This window comes from Garra rufa, chromosome 10 (genome assembly GCF_049309525.1).
Source record: "Garra rufa chromosome 10, GarRuf1.0, whole genome shotgun sequence".
NCBI classification, from domain to species: Eukaryota; Metazoa; Chordata; class Actinopteri; order Cypriniformes; family Cyprinidae; genus Garra; species Garra rufa.
In genome coordinates, this window is record NC_133370.1 from 7,389,647 (window position 1) to 7,404,693 (window position 15,047).

Sequence of the window (15,047 nt, forward strand, 5' to 3'; positions counted from 1 at the left end):
ATATGAAGTCCCAAGTTTATAGCAATATGTGCAATTGCTTAGACCTGAACAACCATCAATCACTTAATTAACCCTCGTATTGAGTCTCTCAAAGAGGTTATTAGACTTTATATCAAAATGCACCAGTTCAGTGAGAATCTGGAAGTTGTACTTGCGTTGCCTTTTGTATCGAGGGGATTCCTTTCGTGTGTCGGGTTTTCCCGAGGTTGCTGATTGGTTGGTGGTCGGTCAATGTGATGTCTTCTTGGGCGTTGGCTGGATATGCGAGTTGCGCGCTGTTAAAGTTGAGGTCCGCGAAGACGTTTGGGTCGGGCGCGGCTTGCACGAAACTTAACTTGAACATGAAACTCTCAACGGAAATAAATAAAAGAATTAAAGTAAAAGACAGAAGTGTGATGATCTCCTCATGTTTCCTTTAGAGGAGCGGCTGGCATGCAGGCCAGGCAGCGTTGAAACGCAGCGGCACGAAGCCAAGAGATTGAGAGCGTAAGAGTGAGGAGTAAGAGAGTGTAAGAGAGAGATTTGAGGGTGTCCTGAGTTTTTAAACTCAGCTTTTGGACACATCCCAAATGGTGTCTTGACCAATTAAAACATTGTCCTAACTTCAGGGGACTGTCGGTTGCTCCTCCCAACCATAAATCACAATGTCATGTGATCAGTCCCTTGGGTCCCAACTTTCCCGCTCTTTGGCAAAGTTAAATATAATAATGATAGCTAGCTGCATTAACCCTGCCCTTGATAAAACACAGTGGACCAACACCAGCAGCTGACATGGCACCCCAGACCATCACTGACTGTGGGTACTTGACACTGGACTTCAGGCATTTTGGCATTTCCCTCTCCCCAGTCTTCCTCCAGACTCTGGCACCTTGATTTCCGAATGACATGCAAAATTTGCTTTCATCCGAAAAAAGTACTTTGGTCCACTGTGTTTTATCAAGGGCAGGGTCAATGCAGCTAGCTGAAAAGCTAATGTTTAAAAAAAAAAAAACTGACTTACTGCACATGATCGGTGACCTCTCTTAATCATTTTTTTTTTAGAAAGGGACGCCCATTTTACGTCGTGGTAATGAAACCCCTGGAATTTAGTGAGTCCCGACTTTTTCAGACTTGGGGCAGTCTTGCATGCTTCCTTCCTGTACATCTATTCAGTATAATTCACTCACTTAACTGTAGGGAGCGCCAAAATTGCAAAAATACACAAAACCACATACAGTTGATTGAGTATAATTTGATAGTAATAGGCTACTGCTAATAAGTAATAACCTTAACGCTTATCCTCTTCCGCCAGGAGGTGGCGACACCTGCACGTATAAAAAAGTATTTGTCATTGAATTATACATTCAAGAGATTCCAATAGTAAAACAAGTCTTTATTAATTGAGACACTGACTCCTTCATTTTTTTTGTTTACATTTTGTTTAAATGTAGACTTAAGCAATGAACAATCCGTCAGAGCCACTAGTAAAGTACGTAATTTTGTTTATATTTATAATCCTTTTTTTCATTAGAATCGTGATCTACAATTTATAAAAGAAAATTGTTTCAATTTATCCAGAATCATGCAGCTTTAGTTTACATGTTTATTACTGCATATAATTCATTAAAATTAGGGATGCACCGATATGAATCGGCCGATCATGCTTGTGCGTTTTGTCAGTAAAGCCGGTTCTGTAATCAGCGGTAAATGCCATCAGGTGCGTGATTTCACGTTGAGCCGTATATACTACACACAGCCATTGTTTACAGACGAGCTGCGCAAATCCATGTTCATTATCAGTGTGAATGTGCGCAGCTCGTCAGTGAACAACGGCTGTGTGTAGTATATACGGCTCAACGTGAAATCACGCACCTGATGGCATTTACCGCTGATTACAGAACCGGCTTTACTGACAAAACGCGCAAGTTATCGACCGATACATATCGGTGCATCCCTAATTTTAATGAATTATATGCAGGAACTGAGAGAGCGTTCACCGCCGCGTCCGGAACTGAGAGAGCGTTCACCGCCGCGTCCGGAACAGAGAGAACGGTCACCGCCGCGTCAGGAACAGAGAGAACGGTCACCGCCGCGTCAGGAGCAGAGAGAGCGGTCACCGCCGCGTCAGGAGCAGAGAGAGCGGTCACCGCCGCGTCCGGAACAGAGAGAACGGTCACCGCCGCGTCAGGAACTGAGAGAGCGTTCACCGCTGCGTCCGGAACAGAGAGAACGGTCACCGCCGCGTCAGGAACAGAGAGAACGGTCACCGCCGCGTCAGGAACAGAGAGAACGGTCACCGCCGCGTCAGGAACAGAGAGAACGGTCACCGCCGCGTCAGGAACTGAGAGAACGGTCACCGCCGCGTCAGGAACTGAGAGAGCGTTCACCGCCGCGTCCGGAACAGAGAGAACGGTCACCGCCGGGTCAGGAACAGTGAGAACGGTCACCGCCGCGTCAGGAACAGAGAGAACGGTCACCGCCGCGTCAGGAACAGAGAGAACGGTCACCGCCGCGTCAGGAACAGAGAGAACGGTCACCGCCGCGTCAGGAACAGAGAGAACGGTCACCGCCGCGTCAGGAACAGAGAGAACGGTCACCGCCGCGTCAGGAACAGAGAGAACGGTCACCGCCGCGTCAGGAACTGAGAGAGCGTTCACCGCCGCGTCCGGAACAGAGAGAACGGTCACCGCCGCGTCCGGAACAGAGAGAACGGTCACCGCCGCGTCAGGAGCAGAGAGAGCGGTCACCGCCGCGTCCGGAACAGAGAGAACGGTCACCGCCGCGTCAGGAACAGAGAGAACGGTCACCGCCGCGTCCGGAACAGAGAGAACGGTCACCGCCGCGTCAGGAACAGAGAGAACGGTCACCGCCGCGTCAGGAACTGAGAGAGCGTTCACCGCCGCGTCCGGAACAGAGAGAACGGTCACCGCCGCGTCCGGAACAGAGAGAACGGTCACCGCCGCGTCAGGAACTGAGAGAGCGTTCACCGCCGCGTCCGGAACAGAGAGAACGGTCACCGCCGCGTCAGGAACAGAGAGAACGGTCACCGCCGCGTCAGGAGCAGAGAGAGCGGTCACCGCCGCGTCCGGAACAGAGAGAACGGTCACCGCCGCGTCAGGAACTGAGAGAGCGTTCACCGCCGCGTCAGGAACTGAGAGAGCGTTCACCGCCGCGTCAGGAACAGAGAGAGCAGTCACCGCCGCGTCCGGAACAGAGAGAACGGTCGCCGCCGCGTCAGGAACAGAGAGAACGATCACCGCCGCGTCCGGAACAGAGAGAACGGTCGCCGCCGCGTCAGGAACAGAGAGAGCGGTCACCGCCGCGTCCGGAACTGAGAGAGCGTTCACCGCCGCGTCCGGAACAGAGAGAACGGTCGCCGCCTCGTCAGGAACTGAGAGAGCGTTCACCGCCGCGTCCGGAACAGAGAGAACGGTCACCGCCGCGTCAGGAACAGAGAGAGCGGTCACCGCCGCGTCCGGAACAGAGAGAACGGTCACCGCCGCGTCAGGAACTGAGAGAGCGTTCACCGCCGCGTCCGGAACAGAGAGAACGGTCACCGCCGCGTCAGGAACAGAGAGAGCGTTCACCGCCGCGTCAGGAACAGAGAGAACGGTCACCGCCGCGTCAGGAACAGAGAGAACGGTCACCGCCGCGTCAGGAACAGAGAGAACGGTCACCGCCGCGTCAGGAACAGAGAGAACGGTCACCGCCGCGTCAGGAACTGAGAGAGCGTTCACCGCCGCGTCCGGAACAGAGAGAACGGTCACCGCCGCGTCCGGAACAGAGAGAACGGTCACCGCCGCGTCAGGAACAGAGAGAACGGTCACCGCCGCGTCAGGAGCAGAGAGAGCGGTCACCGCCGCGTCCGGAACAGAGAGAACGGTCACCGCCGCGTCAGGAACAGAGAGAACGGTCACCGCCGCGTCCGGAACAGAGAGAACGGTCACCGCCGCGTCAGGAACAGAGAGAACGGTCACCGCCGCGTCAGGAACTGAGAGAGCGTTCACCGCCGCGTCCGGAACAGAGAGAACGGTCACCGCCGCGTCCGGAACAGAGAGAACGGTCACCGCCGCGTCAGGAACTGAGAGAGCGTTCACCGCCGCGTCCGGAACAGAGAGAACGGTCACCGCCGCGTCCGGAACAGAGAGAACGGTCACCGCCGCGTCAGGAACTGAGAGAGCGTTCACCGCCGCGTCCGGAACAGAGAGAACGGTCACCGCCGCGTCAGGAACAGAGAGAACGGTCACCGCCGCGTCAGGAGCAGAGAGAGCGGTCACCGCCGCGTCCGGAACAGAGAGAACGGTCACCGCCGCGTCAGGAACTGAGAGAGCGTTCACCGCCGCGTCAGGAACTGAGAGAGCGTTCACCGCCGCGTCAGGAACAGAGAGAGCAGTCACCGCCGCGTCCGGAACAGAGAGAACGGTCGCCGCCGCGTCAGGAACAGAGAGAACGGTCACCGCCGCGTCCGGAACAGAGAGAACGGTCGCCGCCGCGTCAGGAACAGAGAGAGCGGTCACCGCCGCGTCCGGAACTGAGAGAGCGTTCACCGCCGCGTCCGGAACAGAGAGAACGGTCGCCGCCTCGTCAGGAACTGAGAGAGCGTTCACCGCCGCGTCCGGAACAGAGAGAACGGTCACCGCCGCGTCAGGAACAGAGAGAGCGGTCACCGCCGCGTCCGGAACAGAGAGAACGGTCACCGCCGCGTCAGGAACTGAGAGAGCGTTCACCGCCGCGTCCGGAACAGAGAGAACGGTCACCGCCGCGTCAGGAACAGAGAGAACGGTCACCGCCGCGTCAGGAGCAGAGAGAGCGGTCACCGCCGCGTCCGGAACAGAGAGAACGGTCACCGCCGCGTCAGGAACTGAGAGAGCGTTCACCGCCGCGTCAGGAACTGAGAGAGCGTTCACCGCCGCGTCAGGAACAGAGAGAGCGTTCACCGCCGCGTCAGGAACAGAGAGAGCAGTCACCGCCGCGTCCGGAACAGAGAGAACGGTCACCGCCGCGTCCGGAACAGAGAGAACGGTCGCCGCCGCGTCAGGAACAGAGAGAGCGGTCACCGCCGCGTCCGGAACTGAGAGAGCGTTCACCGCCGCGTCCGGAACAGAGAGAACGGTCGCCGCCTCGTCAGGAACAGAGAGAATGGTCACCGCCGCGTCCGGAACAGAGAGAACGGTCGCCGCCACGTCAGGAACAGAGAGAGCGGTCACCGCCGCGTCAGGAACAGAGAGAGCGGTCACCGCCGCGTCAGGAGCAGAGATAGCGGTCGCCGCCGCATCAGGAACAGAGAGAGCGGTCACCGCCGCGTCAGGAGCAGAGATAGCGGTCGCCGCCGCATCAGGAACAGAGAGAGCGGTCACCACCGCGTCCGGAACAGAGAGCGCGGTTACCACCGCGTCAGGAACAGAGAGCGTGGACACTTCAGCCTTCCCACGGAAGAGCCACTCCACCCCCACTGCAAAGCGGGAACGCCGTCGTGCCGACTCGGCCCTACAGGCCTCCATCTCGGCCAGTTGGAGGTAAATGACCTCCTCGAACCGAGCGGCCGACGCCGCCTCAAACGCCGCCGCCTCCTCAGAAAAAAAAAAATTACTCCCCGCTGGACCCATCTGTGGAGTCTGCATTCTGTCACGTTGAGATAGGTGAGGTCTGGGTCCAGATGCAGGTAAGAAATATATTTTACTTAAACACAAAATAAACAGATAAACAAACAAACAAACGGCCAACACGGCACACACGACTGGATCTGGGCAGGAGCAGGATTCACATAAAACTTGAAAACAGAGACAGGAAACAAACCATACGGAAGACAGGAAACAATGCAGACTCACCAGGGTAGTGGAAGTGTGGAGATTATAAAGACAAATCATAAGTGTTATCAGCTGGGGAAGACAGGTGACAATCGAGGCTGGTGCAACAATCAGAGAAGTGTAGTGCAGGGAAGGGAAAACAGCGACATCGTGTGGCGAAGGGAAAGGCAGCAGCCCAGAGTCATGACACCAAGATGACGCAAGATGATCAAGTTCTTTGTGAGTGTGAAAAGGGAAGAACAGACTTTTATTTACTATAAGCATAGTTACAACTGTTCAGATACAGAAGAAGAAAACTACACAATGGCCACATACGCAAAGAAGTTTTAATTAGTCCTGTTTATTATGCTTAGATCATGTCGCTTTTAATGTATTAAATTGTGAAGATGAGTTATTGTTCATTTTGAACATGACAACAGTGTGTGTATGTGTGTGTTTAGGTGTTGAATGCTACAGCAGGGGGTCTTTTATATTAACTGTCCAGACTGGAGGATCTGTCACCATCCCATGTCATTATGACAGAAAATACAAACATCAGAAGACATACTGGTATTCAGAAACTGATATGTCCAAAACATTCACAAACACAATATCTGTCAGTAATTGATCATCCTGATCAGAGTCTCTTTACTGTGACTATGAGAAATCTGTGGAGCACAAAACCTGATGGACGTTATTATTGTGCTGTGGAGTGGAGATTGAAGGTAAACTGACAATCACATGTGATTTTTATCTCCAGATTCAATCTGGTATGATATTTTGTAATTATTTCAATCAATTCTAATGTCAGATTTGTATTTTATTTCAAGTGACTGGTGTGTGTGTGTGTGTGTGTGTGTGTGTGTGTGTGTGTGTGTGTGTGTGTGTGTGTGTGTGTGTGTGTGTGTGTGTGTGTGTGTGCGTGCGTGTGCGTGTGTGTGTGTGTGCGTGTGTGTGTGTACACCTGGTATTCATCACGTTGTGGGGACCAAATGTCCCCACAAGGATAGTAATACCAGTAGATTTTGACCTTGTGGGGACATTTCTTAGGTCCCCATGAGGAAACAGGCTTATAAATCATGGACAATGAGTTTTTTTGAGGAAGTAAAAGTGTGCACAATCTCCTGTGAGGGCTAGGTTTAGGTGTAGGGTAGGTGTAGGGTGATAGAAAATACGGATTGTATAGTATGAGAACCATTACGCCTATGGAATGTCCCCATAAAACATGTAAACCCAACATGTGTGTGTGTGTGTGTGTGTGTGTGTGTGTGTGTGTGTGTGTGTGTGTGTGTCTGTGTGTGTGTCTGTGTGTGTGTGTGTGTGTGTGTGTGTGTGTGTGTGTGTGTGTGTGTGTGTGTGTGTGTGTGTGTGTGTGTGTGTGTCTGTGTGTGTGTCTGTGTGTGTGTGTGTACCTGGTATTCATCACATTATGGGGACCAAATGTCCCCACAAGGATAGTAATACCAGTAAATTTTGACCTTGTGGGGACATTTCTTAGGTCCCCATGAGGAAACAGGCTTATAAATCACACACAGTTAGTTTTTTGGAGGAAGTAAAAGTGTGCACAATCTCCTGTGAGGGCTAGGTTTAGGTGTAGGGTAGGTGTAGGGCCATAGAAAATACGGATTGTCAGTATGAAAACCATTACGCCTATGGAATGTCCCCATAAAACATGTAAACCCAACATCCCAGAATCCTTCAGTCCAGATCATTGATGATAGGATAAGCTCCTTCACTGTGCTGATGACTGCACTGAGACTGACTGATTCTGGCTGGTACTTCTGCTCTGTTGGAGAGGCACTGAATCCTATTCAACTCACTGTCACGATAGTAATAACATATTCCTATTACTGAGATTTAACTTAATATGTTTTCAGTGTGACATGATATATTGCAATGTAAGTTTTATTTTATAAGATGTGATTTTTGGTAGCTTTGAATGTCCAGAATATACACAATGTGGCATCATCTTGATGTTGTGCGATTGTATTTTATCTTTCAGACGGCACATATGGAGCATTTCTGTCTGGCACAGAACTAGAGGATACTTCTCCACATCGACCTAAAAGATCCTAAGCCTTATGTTTTATATTTGCTTGACATTAGTCGGTGTAAATTGTGCGTGGCCAACATCGCAGGTGTGGTTTTTTATATAATCTCAAATCAGTTTTATACATTTGTAGTTATTTTAATGATACTTGTAAAAAGAATGAGTATTAGCTTATAGTATCTGTTGAACTATTTAGCCAAGCCCTTCAGTCCATACAACATTGTTATTGTCATTTAATAGATTACACTTTTAGTGAAACATTTGGAACTGGTTTGTCAAAGGTGTTTTGTATGTTTTGCATGTTTGACCTGAGTTTTTGTTGCATTTACAGTTTTTACCACCAGGTATCGCCAGTGTGTGGCTGAAATTTCATTAAGCAGTTGGTTCAGCTGATTCAAGGTTTTGAAAAGGTTCATTACTGACATTACTAATGGCACTTGCTCATACAGTATAACCATAACTTTCATATGCTATGTTTACATGGACACCTTTTGTTTGAGCTCTGGTGTATATGGTGTATATGCGGTTGTTAAAATTTAGTACTTGCCTACCAGATCCCCTAGTAAAACTAAAATTTAAATAAAAGTGTGATATACATGAAAGAAGTGTTGAAGTGCATCAATTACTACATAAATTTGCTTGAAATCTAGAGCAGTGTTTCTCAGCTCTGGTTCACTTTCCTCCAGAGTTTAGCTGCAATCTTACCTGCCTGTTGTAACGGTCTGGGTTTCTATCCCTTTAAGGCTCAGGATTCGGGGAATTTCCCTTGCCCTGCACTCAAGTGTATATGCGGGTGTTCTAATCGTTTTTGTCGCTTCTTCCTTTTGATAATAATCCCTTGGTTAATGGTGACCTGCTTCGTGTGGTTCTTGAATAACACACAATAGGTTACACTGTGAATTTCTAATAACCTTGAAGACCTTGTTTAGCTTGTTCAAACGTGTTCAAATGTTATGATTAAGCTAAACTTACCAGAGGACTAGAGGTCTGGGAAACCCTGATCTAGTGTCTATTCTCAGCCAGGTGACGCAAGATGTTTAAGTGCCAAGTTAGTATGAAAAGGGAAGTACAGAAGATAGTGTAAGCAGAGTTAAAACAGCTCAGATACAGAAAAAAAACTACACAATGTCTGCAAATGCAAAGACGAAAATATTCTACATTTCAGTCGGATTTTGTCTCATTTTAGGTGAGTATTAAATGTTGTGATGTGTTTGGTACAAATGAATCATGTTAATTATTTTCTAATGGCACAGTTTATGTTTAGCTGTTTGTGTTGCTTTGATTGGGTTTTATGTGAAGACTGAACAAATTAAGAAGTGATTTATTATTAATCCTGGACATGATAGTGGTTTGTGTGTTGTTTGTTAAGGTGTTGAATGCAGTGATGGGAATAACGGCGCTATAAATAAACGGCGTTACTAACGGCGATACTTTTTTCAGTAACGAGTAATCAAACGAATTACTCTTTCCCCCGTTACAACGCCGTTACCGTTACTGACAATAAAATGCCCGTTACTATAACTGAGAACGCTGAAGTGGTTTTCATGCGAGCAGCGTGTCTCTCTCAGCCATATGAACCTCTCTTTCTCTGGGGTTTGTGTGTGTTCGGGTCCGGGGCGGGACACATAACCAGTGATGATGATGATTGGTGTGTCTGTAAACGTGGTGTAACTGAGAACGCGATGATTGGCTTAGATTGAGTACATTTCCATTGTTTGCCAATCAGAGGCAGAGTAGTGCGGGTGTTCACACAAGCACGCGCACGCATTGTTGCCAACTTGGCGACTTTGTCGCTAGATTTAGCAACTTTTCAGACCCCCTTAGCGACTTTTTTTCGAAAAAGCGCCTAGCGACAAATCTAGCGACTTCTTGGACAAACCTTATTTAGTTTATGAGACTCTCTGGTACTGCCGCGCGCGCTCTCCCTCTCTCTCTGTCTGCGTCTGCTCTGTTCAGTGAGCGGCAGAGAAGCAGCACTTTCTGATGCACATATTCTGATGCTTCTAACTCTATTTTACAAGCAAGTATAGCCGAAATCACAACACACAGCCATTGTCTTAATCGTATGTGTATTTTCATTTGACAATGTCGTGAGATTATGAATAACGATTTTAGTGTAGATAAATATCTTCGAGAGCTGGTTATGTAGTCCTAATGGGACTAGAAATAGAAATATTTAAAGTTCTAAACCATCTATGCTTTATTTGTGCTTTATTGTTCCACTATAGATAATATTTATATGTTGAATTTGATAGTTGTCTCTCACGTTGTCCCACAACAACATTAAAATAGTGTAGATTAGTGTGCAATGTTTTATATTTATTTTATAGTTATATTAAATTAGTTTTTTTTTTAAATAATGCAATAGTTACTTTGCCTGGTAATTAGTTACTTTTATAATGATGTAACTCAGTTACTAACTCAGTTACTATTTGTGGGAAGTAACTAGTAACTATAACTAATTACTTTTTTAAAGGTACGTGCCCAACACTGGTTGAATGTGACCTCAGTTGGTCAATTCATATATTAACTGTTCAGACTGGAGGATCTGTCACCATCCCATGCTATTATGATGAGAAATACATGCAGCATAGGAAATACTGGTACTCAGAAACGGATTCCATATACGCAAACACAACAAAGGACAATCTGTCAGTAATTGATCATCCTGATCAGAGTCTCTTTACTGTGACTATGAGAAACCTGCAGGATAAAGACACTGGACATTGTAATTGTGTTATGGACATTCAAGGACAACTGACTACCACATACAGACTTTATATCCAGGTTGAATCTGGTAAGAGAATTTGTCATTTATAACAACATTTGACACATTATAATATGTATTTTATCATCTCAAATGATGTGGTGTGTGTATGTTCAGCTCTTGATGTGTCTGTGGTGAGCAGCAGTGTATCTGGACATGAAGGTGGTGATATCAGTGTTCAGTGTCTCTACAGTCGTAAATATAAGAATGAAGTCAAATGGTGGTGCAGATATAAAGATCGGAGCTGTTACAAAGAGAAGAAGACTGTCACATCCCAAAATTCATCAGTCCAGATCAGTGATGATGGGAGAGGATCCTTCACTGTGCTGATGTCTGGACTGAGACTGACTGATTCTGGCTGGTACTTCTGTTCTGCTGGACAAGCTATGAATCCTGTTCATCTCACGGTCACGTTAGTATTAACAAACTCCTATTATTGAGATTAAGAGACATTTATCTTAATATATTTTAAATGTTACATAATATATTGCAATTATATATTAAATGTGATTTTTGGTACCTTTGAATGTCCAGAATATACACAATGTGGCATCATCTTGATGTTGTGCTATTATATTTTATCTTTCAGACGGCACATGGAGCATTTTTGTCTGGCACAGAACTAGAAGATACTTCTCCACATCAACCTAAAATATCCTAAGCCTTATGTTTTATATTGGCTTGACGGATAGTTGATTGTGTAACCATTATAGATTGATAGAGTATTTGCTAAGTGTCTTTATGCATTTTTTTTTTCAAATGCCTTTTAAGGCAAGAGACTGCAGGTGAATGGGGTAAAAAAAAATAACTAATAGTTATCACCTTACTTACCCAGTTGATTGATTACATTGATAATTGCAAACAATTTTTGTATTACAAGTTTTTGTAAAATGTTAGGTTTAAATATGCAAATGATCCATTTTTTAAATAAATATGCGCTAATTCAGTCTGGTCTCATTGTTTATACGTAGGTACTTATGGGTGTTTCTTATAGGGACACTTTTAGCCTTGTGAAGTTGAAGAAAAAAAATTGTTCAAAAGTCACATAACTCAGTCTCATAAGTTTAAATAATTTGTCTTGTTTTAAGGTCTGTAGGAGGACAAACTTAGATTACAAGAGCAATTGTTAATATTTTACTTTTTTTTCGACCTGCAATGAACAAATGTTCATCTCAATATACAGCTGTTATTTAAAAATAGAATAACTTTAGTTTTTATATTAAGTAGAGCATGATCTCATACATTGTGGAAACATTTTTTAATGTGTGATGAGAACTTTTTAAATATTTAAAAAAAAATGTTTGTGGTGGAAATGACAGCGTGTTGTGAAAATGACAAGAAATTAATGTAAATGTAGAGAAGCTTCGTCCCAATGCTGGAACATGACTGTTTCTGGATTGAAACATTTACAGTCATGCAAATCTAATCTTGCAATACATGTAAATTTTACTTTGTAACCATGAATGTCATTTCCACCACAGAGGGCAGTGTGGTGGAAATGACATTTCTGCAGTTTTTTGTAAAAAAAAATAGAAGATAGCTTCACTGATTGGCTTTGAATTATTACTTAGCATTTTGTGTATGTAAAATATTCTTATTTAACTTAATTTTTTTTGCTTTTTAATAAAACCATTGAGGGTACAGCATGTGGTGGAAAAGACGTAAAATAAAAATATTCACTGAACAAGCAAAATTTACTTTGATTTTTCTTCATTTGATGTTGATGAAAATTTTAATTTCCTCCATGTCCAACATGTGCTCTGATGTCACTCAACATTTCCATAGAAAACATCAAAAAAATCACACAACTTCACACAAACTTTTTAAAGATACATTACTGTGTTGTGGTGGAAATGATACCAATACTGTTCGACAGCTATATTTTGTATAAAAAGTAATATTGATAGAGGTCTCACATTAAATTCTATAATGTATTTTAATTATTTTACTAGTGCTTAATTCAAGTACAGTAATAGTTACCAGATAAGTCATATTTTAAACTGTATTTTCATTGTTGAAGTTCAAAAGTCTGGGTGTGCAACAAGGAGAAAACACTGATTTTGACACCTAAAAGAAGGTTGAAAAGCATTAAAAAATCATAATAAAAAGGTAGTAATTTTTTTTAGGTTGGTTTTATTGATAGCTTGACAAAGAAAGAGGAATTTGACCAAAATTATATGTATTTTTAAAAATATGACCAAAGTACATAAAAGTGCCCATGGTCTGAGAATCGCCCTTATACGTAACATTTAGAGGCACAAAACGTAATTTTTTGTATGTTTTTATTGATGCTTAAACATACAATTTAGACATATTTCAACTTTTAAAACGTACAAACAGCTACGTATTTTTAACTAAAAAATGTCAAATATTTACATATCTTTTATTTTATTAAGATATTCGTATCAATGCTTTTTCATCATGTTATTAAGAAGCGATTTAGATTTTTAGCCCCCTTAACCTACCTCAAAACCTAAACCTAAACCCATTTTATAGCGAATATAAAAGGATATAAAACGTAACTGACCAAAATATGCAGGGAATTACCATTTTAGCAACAATATAGTGCGATTTCAGTATTCATAAGGATTTGTTTTCAGGTGTTGTCAATACGTCAGTATTGTACGTTAAAATGCTAAAAATACGTATGTATTTGCACGTTTAGATGCTGTAAATACTTCATTTTTGTACGTTTTAGTGTCTGGAAAAACGTAAGTAAATGTATGTTTTGTAGAACCACATTTTACGTAAAATACATACGAATTATCATGATTTGCACACATTTCAAGTACAAAAATTAAACACTGGATGAAGTCAGTTTAAATTTTTTTTTTTTTTTTGACATATTAGAGTCAAATGTTACAGAGGGAATTTTGGGTATCTCATTTAGTCAAAACATAATTCAGAAAAAACTTAGAACACGAAACACTATATTTTTAAAAAATATTTGAGGAATAAATTGTATAAAAACAAGCGAATTATATGTGAACATATCCATCTGTAAAAACATTCAGGATATAGACAGGAATAAAAATGTAACGTTTGGTGTGTGTAAGTGTTACTGTAGGAGAAAAAAACTATTTTTTAGAAAACGGCCTTTAAAAATATGCATTGTAATTAAAATCTATTGACACAAAGATAAAGTGCTATAAAAGAAACTTTTTTTTCTTTCCACTAGTCTGAAAAAAAAACCATGAAAAACCAAAAAGTCCAAAATCTCAAACTTGACAGGTGCATGAAAAAACAATTCTTCTCCACTTTGACCTCAAAGATCCTAAGCCTTATGTTTTATATTTGCTTGATGGTTAGTCGATGTAGATTCTTGTGTAACCATTATAGATAGATAGAACATTTGCTAATTGTCTTTATGTTTTTTTTTTTTTTCAAATGACATTAATCTCAAATGTTAGATAACGTACTCGGTTACTTTCGTAACCTCGGTTCCCTGAGATACGGGAACGAGTACTGCGTCGTAAAGACGCTTATGGGAAAAGCTCTTTTTCTCCTGAGACTGAAGCATTTCAATAACGCAGTGTAACTGCACGGCCATTGGTTCGTGCAGTGTTAAAGAAACGAACCAATGGCTCGGCAGCGGAGATGCACAAACCTATGGTGATGATTCGCGCCCGATCGCGCCAAAAGGGGCGGAGGATCTGGCTATATAAGCGAGCATTTCGCCATAGGGAACTCAGGTACTTCGACTGAAGCGACGACTGAGTCGTGCAGCTACCTAGCACGGCCAGCAACGCAGTACTCGTTCCCGTATCTCAGGGAACCGAGGTTATGAAAGTAACCGAGTACGTTCCCTTTCGATACTTTCACTCGTACTGCGTCGTAAAGACGCTTATGGGGAACCAGTACAATCCCGCCGTTGCTAAGGTAGAGGAACGACTGACATGACCCTAGCACTAAAGGACTAATAAGGGCCAATTTGTTCCATCAGATAGCCTGATAAACGTCCGTTCCAAGGAATTAGTACAACTTGGAGCTCCAAAGAGGCCAAGGTGCACTATACATAACATACTGGTAACAGACATACCACTATGCGGAAAGGACCCGAGTCTGTAAGACTGGAACGTCCAGATTATAGAATCTAGCAAATGTGGACGGTGAGGCCCAGCCTGCCGCCGCACAAATTTCTGCAATAGAAAGAACCACTAGACCACGCCCAGGACGAGGCGATGCCCCTCGTCAAATGGGCCCTTACTCCCATGGGACATTGTAGGCCCAAAGAAGAGTGAGCCAGCGTGATGGCTTCCACAATCCATTTGGATAATCTCTGTTTTGTGACCGAAAACCCCTTGGTGCGGACACCAAAACACACTAACTGCCTAAAAGGAGCAGAACGCTCTATATAACATCTCAGAGCCCTGACGGGGCAGAGAGGGTTAAATCCCTGGTCTTGCTCCGTAGGAGGAAGAGCCAAAAGGGAAATAATTTGGTCTCTAAAAGGTGTAGAGAGACT

General features: G+C 44.4%; 2 protein-coding genes across 2 annotated transcripts; both read left to right on the forward strand.

The window, feature by feature from the left end:
* The first annotated feature begins 5,980 nt into the window (after positions 1 to 5,980).
* Positions 5,981 to 7,806, forward strand: LOC141343865 (CMRF35-like molecule 2). Its single transcript, XM_073848535.1, is given in 5 exon segments — positions 5,981 to 6,005; positions 6,227 to 6,377; positions 6,379 to 6,490; positions 7,449 to 7,595; positions 7,768 to 7,806. Coding segments are annotated over 5 exon segments (474 nt in total).
* Positions 7,807 to 10,301: 2,495 nt separating this feature from the next.
* Positions 10,302 to 11,488, forward strand: LOC141344254 (polymeric immunoglobulin receptor-like). The gene is made up of 3 exons (XM_073849086.1): positions 10,302 to 10,612; positions 10,700 to 10,994; positions 11,172 to 11,488. Exons 1-3 carry the CDS (start codon positions 10,399 to 10,401, stop codon positions 11,206 to 11,208), a joined length of 546 nt encoding a protein of 181 aa, XP_073705187.1. The 5' UTR covers positions 10,302 to 10,398; the 3' UTR covers positions 11,209 to 11,488.
* Positions 11,489 to 15,047: the final 3,559 nt, after the last annotated feature.